At 51.6% G+C, this 25,469-nt stretch overlaps 1 protein-coding gene across 2 annotated transcripts; it reads right to left on the minus strand.

Moving 5' to 3' along the window:
• Window positions 1–706: 706 nt before the first annotated feature.
• SLC41A1 (solute carrier family 41 member 1) lies at window positions 707–21,766 on the minus strand. Of its 2 annotated transcripts, XM_059831161.1 has the most exons (11): window positions 21,510–21,766; window positions 20,596–21,360; window positions 14,790–14,897; window positions 10,535–10,606; window positions 10,071–10,215; window positions 9,828–9,974; window positions 8,911–9,058; window positions 8,199–8,278; window positions 7,240–7,374; window positions 6,077–6,225; window positions 707–4,342 (listed from the first exon to the last, which is right to left on the minus strand). In XM_059831161.1, the coding sequence occupies exons 2-11, from the start codon at window positions 20,971–20,973 to the stop codon at window positions 4,157–4,159; spliced, it is 1,548 nt and encodes a 515-aa protein (XP_059687144.1). In that variant the 5' UTR covers window positions 20,974–21,360; window positions 21,510–21,766; the 3' UTR covers window positions 707–4,156. The 2 variants fall into 2 exon arrangements, with proteins under 2 accessions (XP_059687144.1, XP_009813960.1); XM_009815658.2 differs by having other exon boundaries at window positions 20,596–21,516.
• Between the last annotated feature and the right edge of the window lie 3,703 nt (window positions 21,767–25,469).

The following is a 25,469-nucleotide window of genomic DNA, read 5'->3' on the forward strand; positions in this document are numbered from 1 at the left end:
GGAAAACATAACCCTCCCTCTGCCCCCCTGGGCCTGAGCACCCCGATATTTAGGGGGTGTGGGAAATGACCTGCAACTTGGGGTAGCAAGGCCCGGGGCCAGAGGAGGAGTTAGGGCCAGCAAGGTCGTGGTGGCTGCTCCCCAGTCCCTGGCGCTGCTGGGGCTTTGTTTTAGGACTCTCCAGCAAGACCCTTGTTGGGGCGAGCGGCCAGGAGGCACAGCCCTGCAGGAAAAGAGCCCACAACAGCAAATCCCGCTGCGGGGGAGGATGGGAGCCCTTCCACCGCCACTAAGCCCTGCAAATCCAGGGGCTGCTAAGTGTGCCCCCCAAAACGTGCAGAACCCTTTTGTTCCACATACCTTAATCAGCAGTCACAGGCAGTAAACCCCGCGTAAGCCAGGGCAGGGCTTCTGCACAGGGCAAGCGGCCGAGAACAAACCCCTGCGGTTCCTGCTGGGAGCCCCCGTGCAGCGACCTGGATCCAGGCAAGGGCACGGGCGAAGCCGGCGGGGTCATCTGTCAGCTGTACTAATCACAGCTTGCTTGCCACACAGCAATTTATTTGATTTTCTTAGCTCTCGTTCCACTGCGTATCAAGAGAGGTTCAGTGTAAGCTAAAATAAGCTGCAAAATGTGGAAGAGAGACCTTTAAGCAAGCGGAGAGGCGTATGAAGGAAAGACACTACAGTCCGCATAAATAAATGTCATCTTTATTTAACCAAATATAATTTATCAGTTAAGTTGACATCTGTCAATTCAGTTATAGGAACTATAAATAATTAAGACAGTCTTTTTCCTTTAATAAAAAGAGTAAACCAGTATTTTTCATTTGCAGTCAGCTGTAGAGTAGGCATGCATTTGAGTGCAACTGGTGGGAAAAGTTTTTGACCATCAACATTCTTCAATTTTAAATTAGATTCTTCCCTGACCTATTCCCCGCACACACCTTAGACCTCATATAAATGTACGGACACCACCATCCCAGCAGCGTGACAGCTCTCAATCACCTCTGGGTCTCTCCATTTTACAGGAGACCGCGAATGGTAGCTTCCTCCTCTGGGGAATCTTTTCTTGGGGAACTAAATAGTGATGTGACACCTAAAAGACCAGGGAAGTTTCTCTCATAGATATATATATAGAAAAGCTTACATGTTAATGGAAGGAAGTCTCATATCTATTCCTCAACATTAGGCAGAGAAATCAGGTGAGCAGCAGAGAATACTCCAGAAGTCCCCGGGCTGAGACTTCAGTACAGTAGAGTGTGAGGGTTGGTTTGTCGGTTGTTTATTTTTTTTTTTGAACAGAGCTTTGGCCAAACGAGACCTGTGAGAAGTCACGTCACTAGGGTGGAGAGTACGAGGTTCAGAGCTACTGCCACGAAGGACGTGTTGCGAAGATGGGGAAGGGGAAAGCAAGCCTGGCGTTACATTAGCAAGGTAGAGAGGGGAAAGCCATCTCAAAAAATATATCACCTGCTCTTCTGAGGGCGAGCAGCCTGACAGGGCAAGGATCCCACCTCTGCCCCCCGAACACCACGGACAGCTTGCGCAGCAGGAGGAGGAGGAGGAGAACTCAGGATACACCCACTGCAGCAGGAAAGGATTCTTCTACAGAGAGGTCCTTAAGCAGGCAAGAGCCTGACTGGCGTTTCGTTTGGATACATCTGCTCCCGTGGCTTTCCAGAACTGGTTTCCCACTCGCTAATCCTGACCTTCCTCGTCTCCAGAGTAAGGACCAGCTCTGCAACCAGAGCTCTGGGTTGGGACAATGCCCGATCCCAGACTCGCCTGTGGTCTTGACTTGGACCGTAAGGGTTGTATTCAGCTCTTTTCTGGGGGGAGGCAGGAACTGTTCCTAACGAATCACTCCTGACCTAAAAAGCAAAACTGTCGGCACTTAGGCAGGGCTTTGTAGAGCTCAGCTAGTTCTGGCAATGTCCAGACTAACAAGCAGATCTTCCAACCTGGCCTTATTTCAGATGAAGATCAGCATTCCCAGCACCACGTTGCACCATTTTCCAGCTGAGCAGAGATGCCCAGCCTTGCTGGGACAGAAAGCCAAAAGGAGACAAGCATTGGTTTGTGTGAGAAATACAGAAGTTAACCTAAAGGAGAAAATTAGGCCAAGCCAGGGTGGTCGTGTTCTGCTGTGAGGAACACACTTAAAGCAAGAGGGAAAGCAGACCACCACAAACCCAGCAGCTTTCAGGTTATGTTCTGGAGCTCCAAATAGGTAGGAGAGGCAGTGTCCAGACCAGGGGCAGAACTGCAGCACTCCGGGCCTGCACAGCTACCTAAAAGGAGAGCTTTGCTGTCGTTTCAGGGTCAGGACGCAAGCTGCTACTACGCTGAATACTGTAGGCATTACCCCAGCGTTTGGGAAGATACTGGCAGCTCCCCAAGCTTTGCGAAGTGCAGCACTGAAATTAGGCTCCATGGGATATACTGTATTTTCCCCATCCTTGCCAGATGTTAAGAGCTTCCCCCCCATGCATGCTTACGCATTCAATTTGTGTTCACGCATTAGAGCCTGTTTAATAGCGCTGTCTGCTTGAGCACATCATTTAAACTTGGTGTAACTGGGTGAAGTTTCCAAGTCGATAAGACCTGCTTACATCAAACCGCACTCAGTTTACTGAATTGATTTATACCCAAATGGGAAAACTAAAAAGCGCTGAGTGCCGACAGCATTCAGGAAGGTGTACGAACGCCTTAGTCACACAGCCAGAACAGGTTTTCTCTCATTACGCCGCTGCAGACTGCACGAGAGTCCTTCCAACACGCACTGGCAGCAAAAGAGAAGGCATCTCAGCAATCACTGAGCTGAAAAAGCAGAAGGGAAAGAAACAGAGCAGGGAACCCTGCGCTCGCAGTGCTCAGCCAGCGCTTGCGAGCCGGGCTGTAACCCTGATGCCAGATTTTACACGCCTGCTCAAGGGCAAGCGGGTTCTTTTGCTGCAGTCCTGGACAGAGAGCTGTACTAAGAACCAGGGCTTCAGAAATCTGACTGTGCCCGCTGACCTGTTTTCCAGCTGGCACCTACACATACAAAGAAATCCAGCGGCTGGACGTGGATGTCCTTTTCTAAGAGACACCAAGAGCCTGATGCTCCCAAGTTTAAAATGCCTCAGGCTCAACCAGGAGAGGTATTGGGTGGCTTCTTCCCAGCTGCAATGAGCCCCGTCAGCAGCACTCAGCAACTGAAAGAAAATCTTAACGCACAAAATAGGATCTTTTTTCCCATCCAGCCCTCCAGGGAAGAAAAGTCAACTGAACTGAGCAGGCGGAAGGGGAGAAGGACAGATGGGGAGAACTCACAGCCTCTTCAGACAGAGCGCAGAGTGCATCCCTTTGCATGCAGCAGTAGCCGAACTCAATTCATGATGAGAGGCAGAACAAGCAGTCTGCAGTCTGAGATGCTGCCGGATGGTTGGCAAAAGGAAGCCGAAATCTGTCAGCAGAGACCAGCCTGCTCACAGCCAGATTTCAGGGCTCTGCAGTCTTCAAACCCGAGATCACTCACTTTCCTTGCGGGCACACAGGAATGGGTGTTTCGGCACAGAGGACCCTTCCGCACCATCTTTGCTAATCCCTCTACCAGAGACACGCGTGCTTTGGATGCTAGGCATAGGAGGGGGATTCAGAGAGCGAACACGAGGGAGGAGGGCAACAGGGCAGAGAAGACAGGAGATACCCCATGCCCTTGTCCATGAGGTTGTATCTTGCTAGAAGGCGCCTGTTCAGTAAAATAAATCTGAACCTTACCTCCAGTATTTAAAACGCTTATGAAGCGAAAAAAGCAGCCCTTCACCTCTAGTGACTGGGACAGGGTGGGCTCCCTGCGTGATCTGACTGATCAGTATTTTCACTGTAACCTTGGTTCAGACATAACTACTATGAAATTGCACTTGGTGATTGTCTCGTTACACTTTTTTGTCCTTCCTAAAACTAGACTTATTTTCTGTACAAACTTGGCTTGAAATATAAACCACATAAAATTCCCATTGAAAATAATGAGAATCCAGTATCAAAGATGAAGTCTCAAGAGAGACAGGGTGGGGGGGAGGAAGCAAAGGAGAGCAAGAGTGGAGGAAAAGAAACAACAACAACAAAATGAAAGGAGAAGAGCTGTGAGAAGGGGGGGCAGCAGGGAGAGCTAGTCTCCCACATCGGAGTCCCGGTCACCAATGAGCCAGAGGACGTGAAAGCTGAGAGCGAGGAGACCTGTTCCAATCAGGTCCCCCAGCGCTGTCAAGTACGGGATGGAGAAGTTGTCAGGATCGAGGTCCCTGCCCCACATCCAGTGCACCATCCAGTCAGCAATGTACAGAAGAATGAGAACCTGGGAGGCAGGAAGAAAAGAGCCACATCAGCCACAAATCCTGACCTCTGCAATCCCAGCCTTCACGGACCATCAGCTGGGGCAACTCCAGCTGGGCAGGCCAGGCTCAGAGACGCACAACCTCACCCCAAGGAACGGAGCTGGTGGCAGGTCAGAACCACCTTGCTGAGCGCTGCATTCCAGGCATTTAATGCAGGCTGCATCCCCACAGCAACAAATACAGCACAAAGAGGAACCTGGCAAGTTTCAGTGGCCCCCTGGGCATCCAAATCCCCCGTGTCCTTAATAGCCTCTGGCCTATCCTTCTTTAGCTTCACATGTCACCATCAAATTTCGGCTTAGAATGGAGAACACTGGCACCCAAACACCAAAAAGTCTAAATTTTACACCTCAGTTTTCAGATCTAACCGGAACGAGCTTGAAGAGATAGGGGGCAAAGAGGGGACTCAGAAGCACGCAGGATGCTCAGGAAGGGACAGCAACATCTGGCTTCCAGAAATAAAAGAGCAAGTGCCCAGCAGCTGAAACTACCAGAGTGTGATGTTCTTCCCCATCTGCTTCAATGCAGCAAGAGGCTTGTATCAGTATCTGATGACAGAAGAAATCCACACTGGATTCTCTCAAGCCTTAGGTCTGGGACAAGGCTTGAAGTGGCCACAGGCCTGTTGCTAATGCCTCTGGCATCTCCAGGGCTGGGAGAGTCTCGTTCAGGACACAGCGGAGCTCAGGACCACAGCAGTCAGCACACGGCAGTCCCTCTGCTGCCAGCTCCTGTTCCGGTGCTCCCAAGCCTGCGGGCTGCTGGCAGCAGTGGCTCTGCAGAGCGGCTGCGAGCGGAAGCCCCCTCCAAGTGCCCAAGCACCCAGCAAGAGTTCACCACCTAAATTTAGCCTCCTGGATGACAGCACTCTGCTCTTGCCTCTGATGGATGCTCTGACTCATTTCCTCATGCTGGCCTCAGTTGTTCATTTTAGGGGACGCTGAAACCGGGCACAGCTTCCACAAGCGGAGGGGGTGAGCAGGGGGGGAGTGTAGTTGGGCTTAGTAGGAAGCTCCCTAACTGGAGTGTCTCTCCCTGCTCTCCCTCACAGGCAGTCAGACTCCTGCAAGAGCCCGCTGGATTTCTGAGGCACAAATACCCCGGTCTGTGTACGTTCCTCAGAACAGCCATCGCTATGGGCTCACGTAGCTCCTGCGAGGAGACCGGGAGCCCTGCACTGCAGAGCTGGCAGATCTTTACCCTGCAGGGGAGGCAGGGAAAGAGCAGGACAGGCCACACAAAGCACGGGGTCCCTGCAAATTCCACATCCTGTTTTCTTCACCAGCAGTTTTAAAAGTGCTAAAGCACCTTATGTGACAGCTTAACACACAAGAGGTAAATACTTCTGCTATCAGAAGGGCTTAAAAGAGACAAAAGACAGATTCAAAACTTGCCAAGAATGGTAGGAAGGAAAAATTGTGTGTACAGGTACCAACAAAGAAGGATTTATTCAGTTTGATACCAGCTCATTTGACAAATACAATCTACTTGGCATACCTCTCCCCAGCACATAAATCTCTTACCTAGTGATAGAGTGTATCGCAGTGCCTTCAGCAACATATCTACAACTTAACTGGCTGAACAGGTCCCCACTACAGGTGACATGGCTGAACAGGTCCCCACTACAGGTGACATGGCAGCGTCCCCTTATTCGAGCCTGAGGGGTTACAGCCCGTGGAAGGGCTCCAGCTTACCTGGAGAAGCGCAGCTGTCATGTAGAAGACTATGAAAATGAGGGTGAGCGTAGTGTGTCCACCTTGCATGGAGCTGATGGTGTAAAGGAAAACCAAGTGTCCAGGCACCACCAGAAGAAAGAGCACACGAGCAGAGCGAGAATTCACATCTGCAAGGAAACAAAGATGGAGTTCAGGCTTAAGATAGGCTTGAACACACAGCAACTCTGCAGCCTCCCTGGGCTCCAGGGGACAAAGCAGCACAACTATGGTCAAATCGCAAGCAGGGACCAGCACACTGGACCCTCGTCCCCACACAGCAGATTTAGGCTGGAAGGCAGTGCCCTGAATGATGATCCAACTGTCAGGACGCCCAAGGACTCTTTGCACCAAGCTCAGTAGGAGAGCTTAATTCTGTCCTCAGAGCAAAAGCTGTTCTCAGACCTCAGCTGCCGAAAGGACTCATGTCCCACCTCTGACAGTGCTCAGCACAGAGCTATCAAGAATTTACCACAAACATTGAATTTCCTCAGAGCTCTGTCTGCACCTTGTCCGGTGATCAGTTAGGAAACTGATCACCACCACACTGGAGACCTCTCGCCCCTCCTTGCTCTTCAGGGACAGCCGTGGCCCAGAAGGCCAGGACCCAGGCTGCAGGTTATCGAGCCTCCCTAGGAAGTTTGGAGAGTAATAACCTCTGCCCGCACTCTGTGCTGGAATGCAGGTTTGGGCTGTGCTCTGCCACAAATAACAGAGCTGTCAGGAAGCCTTCATAAGTCAGGCTTCCCTTCTGTAACTGCAGCTCTATAAGTCCAGCAAAGCTGCAACACTTGAGCAGCCTCAAGGCAGGTTTCAGGATCCTGGACACCTCTGGAAGAGATTTAGAGGGTAGAGGATTTACAGTATTAGACAGTCAGGGCATGGGACTTCTGCACCATGTTTTCCTCAGCCAGCAGGGCTACGTCCTCTCGCCCAGCAGCTTTGCTAAAGGTCTGACCATCTCTAGAAGGCAGGCCAGGCCAGAGGACCAGCCACATCTGTGAGCTGACAGCTGCCACTGAGCAGACTTCAGCCACCATTTCCTGTGACAGTGCTCCAGTGACTGTCACAGACAAGTTTAGCCAGCCAACTGCAGCAGCCGCTGCTGGCAGAAGTCAATATATTTCAACACCCAACTTGGATACCTGAGCTGAAGAAAGTGCTGCAAGGGCTGGGGCACTTGCGAGGGGCTGTTTCGGAGCTCTCTCCAGGCATCCCACTCATGTGCAGGTAAGTGGAGATGCGACTAGCCTGCACTGCCACCAGGTTGCCACCCACACCTGGAGATAAGGAGAGAGCAGTAAGATGACGTCTCAAACACTTTGAAGAGAAAGAGCTATTTTCAACAGCCAGCAGATCTGGAATTGCCAGGTGCTGGAATAATGTAGGACAGGCTATTTTTGACCCAAATTCCACTTTTGCAGGATGTAAAGAGCTGAGACAAAGCACACTGTTCTACGGTTTCCCCTTAGGCCCCTTAGTAAAATAGATGCAATTCTATTACTGCAGCTTTAATTGGAAGAAATATGTGAAGCAAAAAAATGACGGGTCAGCCACCAAAACAGACACAGGAAGTTTAAAACTATTATTTTGTGCATGAGGCATAATGAAACTGTGGAACCCACTAGCACAACATGCACTGGCTCAGAATTAACTCCGTTTACTGCAAAAAGTAATAAACAAAGGAGTTTCCCTGGTTCATTAGGCAGCAAGGAGGTCAAAACTTTTTACCAGAAGCAATTAGATTTCCTGATTCCGAGTTGCAAATCCAAATCTTTATGTCACCAGGTGCCACAAGGCACGTATCTTGGAAGATGGGGGTCTTCCACCAGCCAGGAGGAATCAGGAAATTAAGACAGTTTTTGTTGGGCCCCTGGACAACGTGTCTTTTAGGCGATAGCCTCCCAGGCCAGTCACCCTCTGGGGAAAGGCTGGCACCAGAGGGAGCCACGCTGCTGTGAAGCTTGGGTCTAACCACCGTGTCTCACTGGCAATCAAAAGGGAAGTAGTCTCCTTAATCTGTCTGAAATGAGGCACACAGGACAATTCCACTGTCTCTCAAAAGCCTCCAAGACCTGCAATACCAGAGTGGAAAGGAACTCACCATTAATAACCGGTGTGAAGACAGCCATCCCAGCAAAGTTTGGATCCGAGACCGTTCTGTCCAAAATTAAACCCCCAACACTGCAGAGGGAAGATTGAAGAGGTCAGTGCTGAAAGCTTTTTAGGAAATACTCACACAGAGCACTGAGGGTTCTCTCTGCTGCAGTGTGCGCACCCAAGGGTGATATATACACCTATTAACATGCACGTACAGTTGCAGTTGTTGCACTGATTTTAAGCCTCAAAATTTGGTAACAGAGGACAGTTTTAGCAGGATCTTTTCTCATTGCTGCCAAAAACCGTCAAAGACTAAATCCCCTAACGTACAGTTTACTGCAATGCAATAATCAAAAGCAATCCTGCCCTTCAGAAGGCAGAGAGGGCTTTTGTGCGGAAGACTGCTAAACAGGGTCTGCGTTTATTCTGTGGCCATGCCAGGGTCTCCCTGTGCGGCAGCTGGGACATTGTTAAGGCCCCGGATTCCAGCAGTCAGGTGCTTAATCACTCCTGTGCCTCGGGACCTAGAACCCCATGTCTTTGTCTAGAAAACACAAAATGACCTCCAGTTTCCTGGCAGTCTGGACTGCAGAAGCAGAAGAGGTTTGGTTCCCTCTTGCTCCAGAATCTACTGAGGGCTAAGAGGTTGAAGGGGCCGGGCAGAAAGGGTGCATTGCCTGTGTTTGGGGAAAAGGAACTCTTCCATGCCTTCCTACCTGCTAATAGCCATTGCGATAATGACTGGCTCCCAGCCAGAGTACAGCACCTCCCGAGTTGCTGCATTCTTCTTGGCAATGATAATCCAGATGGGCAGCAGAGCTATGAAGAAGGCGCATACCAAAGGATTCACGTAGGCTTTGCTCTCTGAGGGGGAAATAAGCAGAGGCAACAGATCAAGGACACAAGCCGCTGCAGTGAGGCAGGGTGCTACTTCAGCTGAGCTCATATAGCCTGCCTACAGCCTGCTGTCACCCCTGGAGTCAGAAACTCCAATAAGGGCACGCAAACTAGAAAAGGCCAGCCTCAACTCTGCAGAACACAGTATTTCCTTCTCCTGGTGTACTCTCAGGGGCTTTATCAACAGATCCCAGCGAGATCTCTTCAATTTCTAACTGCAGGTTCCCACTTCCCACTGCTGGGCAAGACCTCCCAGTGTTGCTTCACCTTTGGCTGAACCTGGCTGAGTCACATCCCTTGCATCCCAGCCGCCCGGGAAGGAAGGTGGAAGGGAGGGAGGAGGAAGTCTAGAGTCTACAGCTGCAGCTCCCACTGAGGATCCCCAGCTGGCGCTGACGGTACAGAAGATGAAATCCAAAGCTGCCTTCTCCCACTGCTCTAGCCACAATCAAGTCCCTGGCACTTAGAAGGAGACAGCCTCTCCCTTACCACTTTACCTGGTTAGAAGGAAGTATGCAGATCACTGCCAAGACTGTTTGCAGCTACAAGGCAGTAAGCAGGTCCGTTTTCTCCCCTTATCAGTTCTGACTAGGTCTCACTAACTGAGGTAGCTTCCAGGCCAGGCATCCTCTATACCCCGAGAACAGGAAGGGCAAAGGAAGAGGGTGAATCGCGAGGGAGACGCTGAGCACATGGAAGGACCAGGGAGACACAAAGGCCTTTTGTTGCTCCTCACCCAGCTCTTTGTACAAGCCCCAGCTGATTCCTGAAAGCAGAGCCAGGGTGATGAGATCCCCCAAGCTGGCAGCAATTGGTGTGGCAACGTTATCAGGATTGATCCCCATCTTCCTGGATCCGATGATGACTCCAATCATAATCATGCCTACAGCCAAAAAGAGGAAGAAAACAGGATGAGGCCAAGGGGAACCCAGCATTTTAGGAAGAGGTGCCGGGAAGGTGTGACGGGTCTGTCTCTCACCCAGAACAAGGGAAGCAATGAAAGCAGTAGCCACACTGCTGGCACAAAGCAGGACAGCATGGTCAATGCTGAAGTGCCCATCTGGGATCCATCCGAATATCACTGCTGCAATCGAGGCCAGGAAGCCAACCACAGTAGCCTGAACCTGAAAATAAAAACTAGACAGTCACCAAGAGGACCAGAGAGCAAAATGGTCCCGGGGTGAGGGAAGAGGGAAACACCACCCAGGGTACCATTTCAGGTGGATTAGCATCCAGCAGGGAAACACCAAGTCTAACCTATAGGGCAAACCGTTACGGTAAGATGGCTGTGAGACAAAAAGGTGCCATTTGCCTCCCCATTAGACATGCAATATTGACAGTAAATAGCAAAAGCTAGGCATTTAAGCCTTCTGACACTCGTCATAGTTGGGCTTGCACCAACTACCAATATTTCCACTTTTTTCTCCTTTCACTTTTTCTTACCTGTATCAGAGCCATGTTCCCTGTTATCATCCTCCAGAGCTCTTTGGGTGTATCCATTTGGCCAATATTAGCCTGCAAGAGGCAATCACAACATCATTAAAGACAGACAGCATTTTGCATTTGCTAACAGTCAAATTCCTGCCTTCCAGCTATGCAAGTTTGTGCCAGGAGCAGGAGAGAATAACAACCTCAAATCCTCAGCTCTTACTGGAGAGCGATTCAGTAGAAAAGGTGTGCACGTCCACCTGTGCACGTACGCGTGTACAGCTGGGGCATAGCTCTGCAGTAACACCCCAGTCAATGACATGCAGTTCCGTGAAAGTCACTTGGGCTTTACACCCTGGGTAACTACAGTGCCTCTTCCAACAGTTACTCTGGCTTTGTACTCCAGAACATCAATGCTGTTCCCACTTTCAGCTTCAGCACCTTCTCCTTCCCAGCTGCAGGAATGGGCTGACACTCCTACACGGCAGGATTGGAGCCAGACCCACTACAGAGGGGATTTTGAAGGGAGTGTAAAGGGGAATCGACGTCAATAGAACCTCTGATGAAAATCTTGCAAAAGCAACAAGATATACTTTGTCCCCATGCAGAGTCACGCATTGCTGCTTATTTACTCATTGAATTCACTCCACTGGTGATCAAGCCAAGCTTGGCTCAGGCCCAGCTTGGTCACACTGCCCCTCAGGTCAGCCAGCCAGGAGGGAAATAGGGGTGCACAGACTCACGGGTCAGCTATCTGTGTGCCCCAGCTCCGATACGAACCAAGGCCAGAGTAGCATCGCGTGGGCAGAGGAAGCTGGCAACAACAACTACTGTTTCAGTTAAAAGCTGAGTAAACAAGGCTAATGCCACGTGGAGACCTACTGAGTAGCGGGAAGCAGCCATGGCACACGGGTCATCTGGCACTGCTACAACTGCGGGAGATGCTAATCAGACTAACCAGAACAGACGGAAAGTTGCTTTAATTCCTTGGCGCACGATCCAAAATAACCCAGCAGAATCACTGCAGGTTGCTGGTTATTGCAGAGCATAAGGGTTCTGCTCTCCCCTAGCACCTTCTAGGTCATGGAAAGAACGGACAGGCAGAGGCTATAAGCTTATATCCAATCTTGTATTATCAGCAGCTGATGAACATGAAGAGGAAACAAGTTTGTCACTATGAAATCATAAGGGAGAGGCTCAAGCAATCTGAAGTGGTAAATGCATGTTGGAGTTACTGGCTGACAGCATCAAACAAACTTCTGCTCAACAATACAGCAGCAATTTCTGCCTCTCAGGTTTCCTTGCTGGCCTCTGCAAAAAACAAGAAGTCAGTGATGAACTAAGCCTTCTGCTTTCCTTACTGCGTGTGCTGGAGAGAACTGCCAGCTCACTTCAACCAGCATTGAAATGCGTCTGTCTCTAGACTGAATTTATTCCAGTCAGTTTAGTGAAAAGGAGGAAAGAATGGGGAAAAACCAACAAGAAGTTGACTGGAGTAGCACTGAGCACATCCAGCACAGGAATTTGAGCTCCATATGAAGCCTGACCTTAAAATTCCAGCCGCATGGCAATTAGGTTGGGATTAACATAACCTAGCTGTAGTCACTGGCAACAGGATTTTAATCCTTTAACTAATGGGAGAGTTTTGCTTCTTAATTGTGAAAGGAATTTCTGAGGTGCCTTAATGCAGCACTAATTAGAAACCCACAGTCTGAGAAATCACTCCAGGCTGCTTTCCTGTGGCGAGAGCACGAGACCCACACCGTGAAGCGCTAGTCAGAGGGGAGCTCCGTCCGCACGGCTGCATGTGGGTCCCCCATGCTGAGGGAAGAACAGGGCAAGGAAAAAAAAAAGGAAAGCCCAAGAGATCATCCTATCCCATCACACACAGATACAAGGAAGTAGTGTGCAAGGGTAGGGGATTCATGTAGAGGCAACACGGCCTTCTTCCCTGCCAGGGCAAAGGAAAGCAGAGGACAAAGCCGGGGTCTTGGCCCATGAGACTAATGCCACCCCACAGCCATCAGCTCAGGGGCAGGAGGAGGCACCAGGAGACCAAGCCGGTGCAAGGGCAGCAGCTGCTCGGCACAGACGGGCAGGCGAGCTGGACGGGTGCTCTCTGTGCCGGTTTCCTCGTGATCCTACTGCAGCCACCAGAGCAGATAGGGGAAAGTTTTGCATTCCTGTGACTTTCTGCACAGTCTCGTTTCTCTGCCAAGCCTGCCCCAATGTTGCTCCATGCCAGCCCCATAAGGGAAGGGGATGGAGAAAACAGAGGCTGCAGAAGTACTGCCTTTGTCCCAGGAGAGCCAAGCACTCACCCCAATAAGCCCATGCTCAGAAAGTGCAAGCTGGCCAAGGCCAAGTGGGAGAATGGCCTGTGTCTGGGACAGCAAGGATCCTAACATGATCCAAACAATAGAGAGCGAATAAAACAAAGGGATTTGTTTCCCAGAATGAAGGGGCAAACAAAGCTCAGCCTGCGACACAAGCTGCAGTGCTCAGCCTCTGTCCCTGCAAGCCCTGGCACCGGAGCACAGCTGGGCCAGGGGCAGCGCAAAGCCTCCCAGCAGCTTTGTCTTCCCCAGCAGTGCCTGGAGAGAGGAGATCAGCACCGAGGGGAAGCAGCAACAGCCCAGCTTTTGCCAGGTAATGCTGGCACAGCCATCCCCCCAGGCAGCTCAGCGCCCTGCTCCTTCTGAGAACGAAGGGCAAGGGCTGAATCCGAGAAGAACATGGTCCTCACAGTTGGCAGGAATCGGCAGGCAGGGGCCGGGGTGCAGAGGCCAAGCCAAGGGCTAGTCCAGGGAAATGCTGTTTGCCTTCCTGCTCCGCAGGGACTGCAGGGACAACCCCAGACTCTTCAGAATACGATGCCCATGTGCCACTGGTTTGGTGGATGAGAGCAGCATCCCTTAGGGTACATACAGGGAGCTACTGCACAAGGGACAAGAGGGGCTGCAGGCGACAAAGGCTGGATGAGCAGCTCAAAACATTGGCTCTGCTGCCTTCCAAGAATGCACCAGAAACCTTGGGCCTCAGAGGCCAACAAGAAGCTGCTGAGGAGCAAAGAGTCACAGCTGGCATCACCCCATTTTTCAAGATGGAAGAACGAGAGAGGACCCAGGACAGCAGATATACAGAGACCTTTTCAACACTACCCTGTGCTTTCTCCTGCAGCAACCAGTAAGGGGAAGGCTGAGAGGAAGGAAGCATGCCAAGAAGCAGCTCTCTGCTAGCTATGCTTGCTGCTACCACCCAGGCAGACAGTTCTCCATCCCTACATCTCAGTGAGCGCTTCCCAAGCGGCTCTTTCAGGCCAAGGCACGTCAGCTCCTCTGCGCTGTCAAGGCCAAGACCAGGCTGCTTACTGCAAGGGCTCTCTCTTCAAGCAATTCACAGCACAGAGCCAGTAGAGTTAAAAGCTTGGCAGCAGGCAGCTAACACCTTGCAGATGTAAGATTCAAAGCTATACGTACTCCCATCATGGGAAACACAGAAAGATTAGGCAGTCACTTGCTGTCACGCTCAAGCAGAAGATGCTTTGCAGGAGGAAGGAGTATTATTGTCCCCGTTAGGAGAGGATGTCAGTCTCTCTCCAGCGCCGCTCAGCTACAGAGACAGACTGCTGTGTTATAGAAACATTTAAACACAAAGCAATTCATTTACAGCTGGACTAACACAGTATTCTGAGGAGCTAACAGAGCCTGCCCCCATCTCTCACAGGGAGCTCACTGTTTCACAGGAATAGGACTGAATTTGAGCAAGAGAAATGCCCAGCCATGCCTCTCCATCAACTTCAAGAGGCTGTCAATCCACCTGCTAGCTCTCACTGCAAGGTCCCCTCCATTTTAGCCTTTGTCGTACAATTCTCTCCAGGCTCTCCCATTTCCTAGCCCTCCTGAACCTGGCTTGTTTTAGCCTGCTTTGATGACATGCCTGCACTCAGCTTCCTCATGAAGAAAACTGGATCCAAGCACTCCAGATATTAAATTGCCAAAACCAGCTCACGCACCGTGCCTCCAGGCTCATGAGCAGCCATATGACAAGAAAGTGAACTGTCAGCAAAGCTTAAGGACTATTAAGCCTTCAAATGTGATCAGCCCAGTGGGATGAAGACACCTTCCCAGCATGCTAAACTCCAGGCTGTGGTTTCTGTGGTCACTGTCTGAGAGATTTTTGTCTACCCAGCCACCACACGTGCATATGCCTTCCCAGCCCTTCCCAAACCAGGTATCCCGCTCCCTCCCTCGACTCCCTGGATACTCACAGCTGTTGACAGGCGAGATGCCAGAGTCATTTCTAGGTTCCCCTTCAGGCCCAGTAATGCAGGTACTAAGATAAATACCTCAGTCACGTATTTGAAGACATCCCAGTGCTGTGAAATTAAAACAAAAAAAGACCATTAAAAACAATCATGGCTGTTAGAAACCTTTGCTTTGGACTGAGTGTCACTTACTCATCCGCCTTTGCAGCCTGGCACCGCCTGCGCGTGGCCCTGAGCAGACAACCCAGTTCCCCTTCTGGTGCCAGACTTCGAATTTTGCAGTGATTTCACTGCTTTTGACATTCATATAGTAGTGACCACATGTTCCTGCTGAGCTTAAAAACCGGATCTCAGCCTGCAACTTTCAGTTAAAAATCCCCCAAAGATTAACCACTGACAAAATGTTTACGCATACAGAGGCCAAAACAGGGAAAGATGAAGAGACTTTGCCCAATACTTGCAGTTTTTGGCAGAATCGAGTAGTGAAGTTTGGTTAGTCTCAGCTGAGAGCCATTCCCTACATGTGTGTCTTACAAATAGATTTTGGAGCAAGGCATTGCTGCTCCCTGATCCTGCCAGCTCCAAATATCATCCCACCGCAGTCTCTGTTCCCCCCCACCTCACTGAGGATGTGTGTGCCCTCCCTCACCTGGCACTTACATTACTCAGGTATTTACTAATTATTCTGGCTCTACAGTCAAGTCAGCTCCCTTGGGCATAAGGCAGAAGAGGCAGACATGGTTATTTAGGAAAAACCGAAGAGTAATTGCAGGGTAAGCAGTCTTATAGGAGAGCAGCTGGCTTACATGAAAACACAAAACCACCCCCAAAAAAACTCACAACCACATTTAAAAAAACCCTGCAAGCTACACAAACCTCATTGCCTGATTCTTTATTTTCATGAATGTTTTGCAAGCAGGCCCTGTGTCGAAAATAACTCCCGCTTCCCACATTGCCTGACTGCCATACCCCTTAAAGGACACTGAGCACAGCTGGAATCGCACTCTCAACAGCTGGCTGCTGCGCTGAACACGTTAACAGTCACAGCTCTCGCAGCTTTCTTCGTGCAAATGTTATCTGCCACAGGCTCCATCTCTGGCAGCGCTCTCCTTGGCAGTGTCAGACCGTCAGGGTAACTAGCCAACAGGACATGCATTTCTTTCTAGGACAAGGAATGCTATCAGCCAGCACCTTACAGCAAACACAAGTCACTCTACCTGCGTGACTAATAACTTCCTGTGGGGAAGGACTTCAGTTATTTTTGTTTATTTTTCCATCCTTTGTGCTGCTTGCCTTCACCACTGCACCAACAAATTGCAGTTTCCTGCCAGGTCCTTTGCAATACCACATTCAAGCTGCACTCACTTGAAAAACCATTTGAGAGAAAACTGTGATCACAGGAGGCAAGTAAGTGCTTGAGATGAATGAACTGGGACCATTTTTCCTCAAAGGGAAAAACTGTTTTCCCATCAATAAAATTCCCCTTAACATTTCTTGGTTAGACAGGCTTGGTAAGACACGCTAACCATGCTCTCCAGCTCCCAGGTGAACTGCTGAAAGCTGCTCCGGTATTTCAGGCACAGCCACAACCCTCTCTCTGCTCGAGGACAAGGCTCCTGAGGATACCCCATCTCCAGAGTCTCCTGATGCAATGAACAGTCCTCTCCCAGCCGCTGTGATGGGCAGCACCTAAGGAAACCACCATGGTCCCTGCAGCCCCTGCTCCAACCACCCTGCACCCAGCCAGCCTGAGCTCCTGACTTGGGAGACCCTTCCACTGCAGCCAGAGGCACTCTGAAACGGTACGGCTCTGCACGACTCTCCAAGCAGGGGGACATTTGAGTTCAGTGCTCACTGCTGAGCAGGGCAGGAGAGAGAATCAGTCTGAAATACTTCATCCGACACAGCGGCACATCAGGCTGTGCTTCCTTTAAGGTCACATCTAGGAACAGGCGCACTCGGCTCTCCTCAGTCTATTTTTAGGCAGGCATTATGATTATTTTGCTGCTTATTGTACCGGTGAATCCTTTGCTACGACTTCCCTTAGCAGTATCTAGAATTCAATCAGCAAGCAACACGCTCCCACTTCCCAGCAGGACAAGCTGGGTGTCACCAGAATCACTTAATGAAAGGAACATCGTCATCAGTCAGACCGCAGGCTGGAAGCGCTGTGCAAAAGTTTCCTGGCTCTTTCTGCCTCCAGAGATCATAGAGACAGGATCATGCAATAGCTAGCACAAGTTTGCAGCCCTCCCTCACCTTGTCCCAACGCTGGCTTTGTAAATTAACCTTTAAAGAAGGCTGCACTGCAGGCTGGTGCCAGAAGCCGCTGTAACTGGAGCCTGCTAAAGCAGCTCCCTGAGCAAGACAGGGGTGTTCCTGGAGAAAGGAATAAAAGCCATCTTCGGGGAAGGAAAACAAGGAGATTTCTGCAGACATCAGCAGCTTCCTCACTGCAAAGAGCAGGACTCATGGGCTCCTGCCAACTTTCTTAATATAAGATGTTATACAACACTGGTCTACGGGCATTTAGTACGTCTCGAAAGCCTCCCTGGCTCCTGCAGAGAAGAAAGCTCCCTGCAGAGATGTGTGCCCACGATGTGGTTCCAAGGAGAGAACCAGAGCCAGACTGTTTAGGGAAGACAAAAAAGGGAAAGAGAAGAGGAAATACGATTTTTAAGTTCACGTATTCTCTTTGATATTTTAACATGCGAGCTGTCAAAATCCCTTTCCCCCTTGTAACAGCCCCTCCGAGAAGCACAGAAATAAGTTGTTTTCAGGGGCAAGGAGGGAGGCTAACACAGCACAGAAGATCCTCCAAGATCATCCAGTCTGCTCCATGCAAAGGCGAACACACTGCACTGGGGAGCAAGGGCGCTCCTGGCCAGCTTTCAGCAGAGCTGTGGAAGAGAATTACAGGGAGAGGCACTTCATCTCCAGCGCCTCCTCCCTGCCCTCTGGGGAGGGGGAGCATAGAGACCATAAGCAATCCAGGTTTAACTTATTTCAGCTTCATTTTCTACTAAGCCTGTGGTCTCTTTGAACACAAATCTACCCCGATACCAGAGCCACCAGACCTCTGTCTCTCCCGTGCAGCACTAGAGGGGCGAGATCAGACCCCGGCCTGCCAGAGGTGCTGGAAGAAACATCAAACCCCAGGTGGTGTTTTGCAGTTTCCTGCAGGCTCGCTGCCTTTCAGAAGCTTTGCACCTGCAGACAACAGATATTTCCAGGGTAACAGCTGCTTCTCAGTCTCTGTCATTTTTAGTCACTGTGTACAAAGTTAAGGCTTACAAGAGTCATGAGTAACAGCGTGGTTTCGCTCAGATTATAGTGGGATGGTGATTCATGACAGCTCAGAGGGGAGGGATGTGCTGCAGGTTGGAGCTAGGACTGCCTTGATGCGGCTGCTTCGCGTAGCACGCTTCTCCCAGTGCTCTCCCTCCAAAATGCCAAGGAACAAGCAGCCTTAACAGGAGAGCGACAGCTCCAGGGTGGCACTCTCCGCTGGCCTGGCTAAGACCCATCCCAGAGGGATGCTAACACACCAGAGAGGGTCGAGCAGGGGAAACAAGCAGACTCCCTCCTCCGTATGAAATATTGTCCATCCCATCCAAAGGATCTCCAGGGATCAGACAAGTCTAGAAGACAACAATCAGGGCTCTGCTGGGAGAGGGGACTGTGCCAACAGTTCTACTGTACACAAAAAAGCAGCTGGTATGCTCACACGTCACCTGGCCCAAAGGTCTCTCCAATCCCAAAGGGAGCAGAGGCAAATTCTCCACCTGAGAGGCAAATTCATAGGGACACCTTAATGGGACAGCATGGCCAAAGGCCAGGGCTGCTTGTTTTCACAGTGGGGAGACCAATTACAGCTGGCTGATTAGTCTGTTTATCCAAAACGGAGGAAATTGAGTGTATGGAGCCCTCCATCCATCGCAAACCATGGCTGCATCCAAAGCAATGGGACTCCAGTCCGCCCCAGTGCACCAGCCACCCACTCTACATGCTTCCCTCCTTTCATCCAAGGCTTTGAGTCTCTGGGAAGCCAGCTATCAAGATCAGCTCCCCACACTCTGCAGGCAAGCAAACCGCAACCACACGCTTCCCATCCCCCTTTTCCACCCTATGGCATTTAGATGCCTCATTTAATCCCAAGGCTAAAGGGAGTTAGAGAAGTTGGCAGGACAAGCTGCATAACCACATGCTGAGCTGCTGTGGGACAGAGGAATTATGAAGCTTTATTTCTAATTGCCTTAAAAATAAAGCAGAAGAACACAGCAGTACGCCGCAGTATGCCACCCCAGCCCTGCTCCTCCCTGGCCAGAAGGGCTGCTCCTTCTCCAGGAAGGACTTTAGGCTGGGTTCAAGTCACTGGCTCTGCGAAATTGCCAGAAGAGTCACGCATGAGTTTACAGGGGCCTTGCAAAGGAAAACATGCTCAAAATGTCTTTTTTAAAAAAATATTCCGGTAAATCTCCCCTGGATTAATTTAGCACAGCCAGCCTTTCCTGTTTTGAGTCACTACACAGCTCTCTCAACAGGTTGCATCAAGAGAAACCGTAAGGATGACCAGCGTGCAAAGGCATGCAGGGAAATAGCCATTAGGGGCAAGAAAGCAAGAGAAGTGTCTGCCTGACCACCCACAAATACAAAAAAAGCCTGAACTACCCTACAGGCGCACAGCTCGGGTGGAGACAATCGTAACTGCCAGCAATACAGATAAGTGACTGACATTCGACTCTTTCTATGCCAACACTGGGAGGGCTTGTTTACCCCACTTAAGCAAACAGAGGAGCTTCAAGGAAAGCATTTTTGGTTGACCACAGCTCCAAAATGGCTGCTTCCTCCATCCAAATAGTTTTATAAACCTACACTGCACGGATGATTGAGTTTTGTGCCTCAGTCACCATTTTGGGCTGGGCATCAGGACAAGTCTGCACAGCTTGTCTTTCAGAGCAAAGGAGAAAAGGTTAAGCAGCTGAAAACCTGCACCAGAGACCAGTGCAGGAGCCACAGTCCATGAAGTCACATTTCCCACATAAAACCTAAGCAAGCTGCACGGCTGTCGTGTTCTCACAGTGTCACCTGTCATGAGACACCTAACAAGACATCAATGTCTGGTAACACGTCAGTTTTCATCCAGAGGTAACAGCCCGCTCTCTGGCTGGCCTTCCTAAGGATCACCTCCACACATCGCCCAGGAGGAACCACCCTGTCAGCCCAGTCGCCCCTGGCCACTTCAAGAGAGCAAGAAGGCAGCGTAAGGGCCACTCAGCCAGCCTTCGACCTTCGGAGTGAGCCCCCATGCAAGCGTTCCGCACACACTGCAAAAGGCGAATCATTAACCTGGCTGGCACGAGCCCGGCGTGCTGGAAGAGCACAGCAAACATCAAAGGTGGAAAAGGGACACAGGACCTGTGTAACTAGCAACTGGAGCCGGGATGCCTACAGCCACCATCAGGGAAGTGCTTTATTTCAAACCATAACTCACAGAGTGGTCTCAGTTCCCAGGCAGGTGCTTTGGCTACACATGTGCCAGCTGCAATCTCCTCCCCTGAGCTGGAGCAGGGTAGCTGCAGTGCAGGGGTGCCCGCCGCCTCTCCTCCCCTCTCTGCAGATATCACCGAGGCCTCCCCCTGCTCCCCCTACCCCAATCGGCACGCGAGGTAACAGGTCTCCTCCCCTCACAGTTGCTATCTGCTGAAAAAGCTTTGACATTTGAGTCCCTCCTGGCTTGGGATCAAGCCAAGGTCTACAGAGACAGGATTCAGAGCCCAGTGCCATACCAGGGAAGTATCAGTCCTACCTGCACAATGTCCAGCACCATTCCAGCAGCAACTGTCCCAAAGCCTGCCAGGAGGAATGGAAAGAGGACTTGCAGCCCAATGGAAAAGGAGGTCTCCTTGAGGGGCGAGGCTGGCTCAGGACCCCGGTCTGTGCTGGTGTCATCGCTTTCATTGCTCTGGCTGCCATTTTCCAGCAGGGCATCTTCTTCTCGCACCCCTTTAGCATTGGCACGGGACTCCAACACCACCACTTCTACCCCGTCACCATCAGGTCCCAGGAAATCTGAGGGCTCCACCAGCTGCCCCCGGTCCGGACTGGTGAGACAGTCCACGGGCACAATGGGCAGCACAGCCCCATTGGCCTGGTGGGTCTCCTTCTGCTCTGGCTTGGAAGACATGCTGCACAGAGGCTATCCTGACCTTCGGCTTGGTGGGCCTACAGCCAGCGGCTGTTCCAGAAGCGATCTTCTGCTAGGAGTTTACACAAATGGCCTTTCCAGCATCTAGAGGCGACCTCTCCTATCCCTGCTCGTCTGCCTTTGAGTGCAGAGACTGCTCCTGCAGCAGAGATCCCCATCAAGCAAAGTCCAGGAATGGAGGACACCAACCACTGAGCTAGCAGGGAACACTGCAGGAACTGGGAACTACAGCAAATTCACTCTAGATCTCCTCCTCTCTAGGTCTGTATGGTACAGCAGCCATCGAGACAGGATCCAAGCTTTTCTTCTTTGATGTATGACAGTTTAGTGCATCTTTCTTCAGGTCTTCTTTCAGCAGCGCGATTGCTGTGATGGGGCACAAAAGGCAGAGGAGAAAACCAGATGAAGTAAAGACCACTGAATAACACAGAAGCTTAAAGGGACAAGGAAGCAGAGAGTAGATATGAGAGAGACTGGCTTTTAGGGAGGGTACAATCCAGAAAAGCTCTTCTTACTACCAGGGCTTTGTCGCTTTCTCCAGTGGCACTGTCCCTCTGCAGAATTTGAGTCTGAAGGCTCCTGTGGGCTTTAGCTCTGTTTCAGGCTGTTGTGTGCTCCCTGCCAGCACGGCCAGCAATACCAGCGAGCTCCAAGTGTCACTGTTGTCCTTCTGTTCCAGAAGAATTTCTCACCTTACAGCATGAGGCAACAAGAGTTCTTATTTAAAGTAACAGCAAGTTCCCAGTTAAGGTTACTTACTGAGCTGAGCAGGCTGTAGGGTGGGAGCTGGCATTTGGACAGCCTCAGATTTAACGTCACTTTCCAAGAACTCGTTGTTCACCTGAAATATGTGAGAGGAAAACAGATATTCTATTGGGTCCTGTGGCAGTCAGCATAACGGCTCATTCATTCAACGATATTTTCCTCCAACGTACGTTGAAGGCTGTACCTTCAACGCACAGTCATTAGCCGTGCTGTCCCTAGACTCTTTAAGCCTTCTTTTGCAGCCCTTCACACGCTTCAGGGGGGCTGTGTCAGGGGACCTGGGGCGAAGAGCAGCTCTCTGCTCCCTGTGCCCCTGAAAAGAGCACCCAGGAGGGACCCCCAAGCCGCAGGCCAGGGGCACCCTGCCCAGAGGCCAAAACCCTGCACGGAGCCACCGGGCACAACGGCGGCAGCCGGCGCTGCCTCCCGTGAGCCCAGCGCAGAGCCGGAGGAGGCCCGCGGACGGAGCGGCCCGGGGCTCTCCCCCGTCTCCGACTGCCGCAGCGCCCGCACAGCCCCGCAGCCCCGTGCGCGGCAGAAGCGCTGCCAAACGAGCGCGGGGGGAGCGGGCGGCCCTCGCCCCCGTAGCCCCACAAGCCACCATCTCTAGAGCGGCCCCGGCCGAGGCCCAGCTCCGCCGGCGGGGACAGCGGCCCCGGGGAAGCGCGGCCCCGGGCAGAGCGGCGCTGCCCCGGCCGCCGGACCAACCGACCGGCCGGCCCCCTCCCTGCGGCACGGGGCTGCCGCGGCCCCCCGCTGAACTTGCTGCGGCCCCGGGCCACCACCCGCCCGCCGGTACCTCACCGCTGCGCACCCGCGGCGCTGCCCGCCGCGCTCCGCTCCGCTCTACCCCACCGCGCTGCGCCGAACCCGCTGCGGGCTGCCCCGCACCGCCCTGACATCACCGCCCGCCAATAGTGGCCCTGCCCAGCGGCGTCCCTATTGGTCGGGCGCGCGTGGCGTCACGCCTGGCCCCGCCCCCCGAGGAGCGCACTGCCTACGCAGCCGTGGGTGAGCGGGGAGGCCCCGCCCCTTCGCAGCGCGGAGGCGTGGCCCGGGGTCACGTGCCGCCGGGCTCACATGGAGCCGGCGGGGCGGCCGCCATCCATCCCTGCGGCGGGCCCGGGGCGCTCCCCGGGGCTGTACCTGCTCCCGGCGCGCTCTCCCTCTCCCCTGGGGCGCGGCGTTGGAAGTAACGGCTCCGGCGTCCTTCTCCCCGCTGTCCGTCCGCTCCAACTCTGCCGAGCCAGGGGAGCCCCTCGCCGGTGGGGTGCGGCGGTGCCCGCGGTGCGCTGCCGGGAGGTCTGGTTCTCCCCACCTGGGGAAAGGGGTTTCACAGGTCACAGCGCGGTCCCCGTCCCCGCTGGGCAGGGCAGGGGTGCGCTGCCGTCCCACCCACAGAGCCCTTTGGCTGTACCCCCGTCCAGGGAAACGCGGCTGGACTGATGCCCAACACCTCCGCAGGGGGAGGCTATGCCCAGCCACATGGATGACTGTGAAATGGCAACCCAACGGCATTTTACTGCCTAAACTCTATAACTTATTAATTAAGCACAGCTTTGGTATGTTGTCTATCATTTTGGGAACCGAGGCCCAGGAGCCCCGACATGGTCCAAGCACAACATGCTGGCTTTCAGGCCTCTGCACCAGCCTCAAGGGTGTCTCTGACGCAGTTCAGCAGAGAAAATGGGGAATATTGTCACGTACTCACTTTGTATCTGTTTACACCAAACCATCCCACAACAAATATATACCTAAAAAGCAGTAACTCCTGTTACAGAGGTCAGTGTCTGTACAATTCTGTATTCCTGAATGAAACCAGCTCTTCTGATTCACATTTTCCTTTTATTTTCCTTTTTTTTTTTTTACTTTTCTTTTTTGCATGAGTGGAACTTTTGACCAGTTCTTTTTCCTTCCTGCCTTTCCTTTCCTCCCAGGAAACAGTCAACAGCAAGTTATTACCCAGAGTGATTACGTGATCCCCAGCTCCATGCCTTGGAGACAGGTCTTGAGCCAATAATGGTCGCTGTGACACAAGCATGCGTGCGAGGGGAAGAGGGAGGGCGGCACAGGAACTGCACTCCCCCACAGACACACTGACTCGAGTGTGACTAGGGGTGGTGACTTCATTTCTTAAAATAAGGAAACGAAGGTAGTCGTGGTCAACGGCAGCAAGAGATCCATTGTGATCAAGACCCCCCTAAAGATGCGGGCCACTCTACTTAATTTCTTTCTGCTGATATTAAAAATTGAGCATGGGGAGCTTCCTTTCCTGAAATGCTTGTTGCTTTGGAAGAAAAGGGTGATTCTAGCACACTTGCAGCAGAGCAGGACATATAATTATATAAAGCAGCATGAAGACAGCTCAGATAAACCCACTTAGGTCTTCTTTCTCAGGGCCAAAAATCTTTGCAAACATGTCTCTTCTAAGAAAGCTGCATTTCTGGTGTGGGCAAGCAGAGTGCCGCTTTCACTGTCGTAAAGTTACTGGCAAAGTGCACTGGGTTTTGTACCTATCTGTTGCTACACAGTCTACTTGAACACAGTATTTCAAGGGATGATGAGCATCTGCAGTCCTAATTCTGAGGACCACCTGCTGTGACACTGGCAAAGAGACATCAAGGAAAACTTGAGACATACAGAGATGATGTCTTAACTAAACCTGTAGCACAGCTCCACACTCCAGCTGGGAGTGGAGTTCCAAATCCTGCCTCCTACCCCAGCCTCTGTTTTCCTTTGTCCAAATAAACCTGGTCTGTAGGGCTTTCTTTCCGCCTTCATCTTTCCTTCCTGACTTGGAAAATCCGTATCTTCCCCTGGAGCAACCATTCTTCCCCCACCCCCCTTGTTGATTAACAGTCCGGCCAGCTGCACGCTCAGGAAGTGGAAGCGCGGGGACAAAAGCCGCCTGAGACAAGAAAACAGAAATAGATAAAATCCCCACCAGCGACGCTGACACGCAGAGATCAGAAAGGCAGAGGATGAAAGGGCAGGAAATGGGTTTCCAATTGCAGGTACCAAAGGCAACAAAATGCTTGGAAAGGAAAGAGTCAACCACTGAGCTACACTAGATCATGGAATGTCTTGCCCATGTGTTTTACAGCAGCCACATGACTTTAGCACTACCAAGCTGTCCAGCTCCAGGCAAGCACTCGGTGATGGCCTAGGAGGCCACAATATGTATAGGATGATTTTCCCCTTTTCACAGAAGAATCTGGCAAAATAAAGTGGTTTGGCCAAAGTCACTCAAAAAACCCATTTAACATAGAATTTGACAGTGTCCTGTCAAACCCTTTACTCCCTGTTCTAGCTCCACTGCCGTCACATCTAAATGCTGATCTGAATGGAGTCCCAGCTGCCTTTGACCAAGGATTCTGAGGGAACCTAGTTCTTAATTACTTGTAACTAGGAATCTCAACAGGCAAACTCAAAGACTGAATAGGTTATGGATAATGACTAACCCCTACAGATGCCAGCCCAGAGCAAAAGCAGTTCATGAGGGCAGGCAACAACGTCAGCAGCTGACCCTAATCTCGTCCTGATCTGGGAGAAGAAACGTAGACCACGGAAGTTCTGCTTTACCAGCCTGGAAGCAAACAAACCCATCACCATCCTTTTTGCCAAGGTCCAAATGACTACCGCTCCCAACTGTGTTCATGTGTCACCCATGTGCTATGCCTGCTGCGACAAACACAGGTCAACCCCAGTCA

The sequence above is a fragment of the Gavia stellata genome, chromosome 30, assembly GCF_030936135.1.
Source record: "Gavia stellata isolate bGavSte3 chromosome 30, bGavSte3.hap2, whole genome shotgun sequence".
Taxonomy (NCBI): Eukaryota; Metazoa; Chordata; class Aves; order Gaviiformes; family Gaviidae; genus Gavia; species Gavia stellata.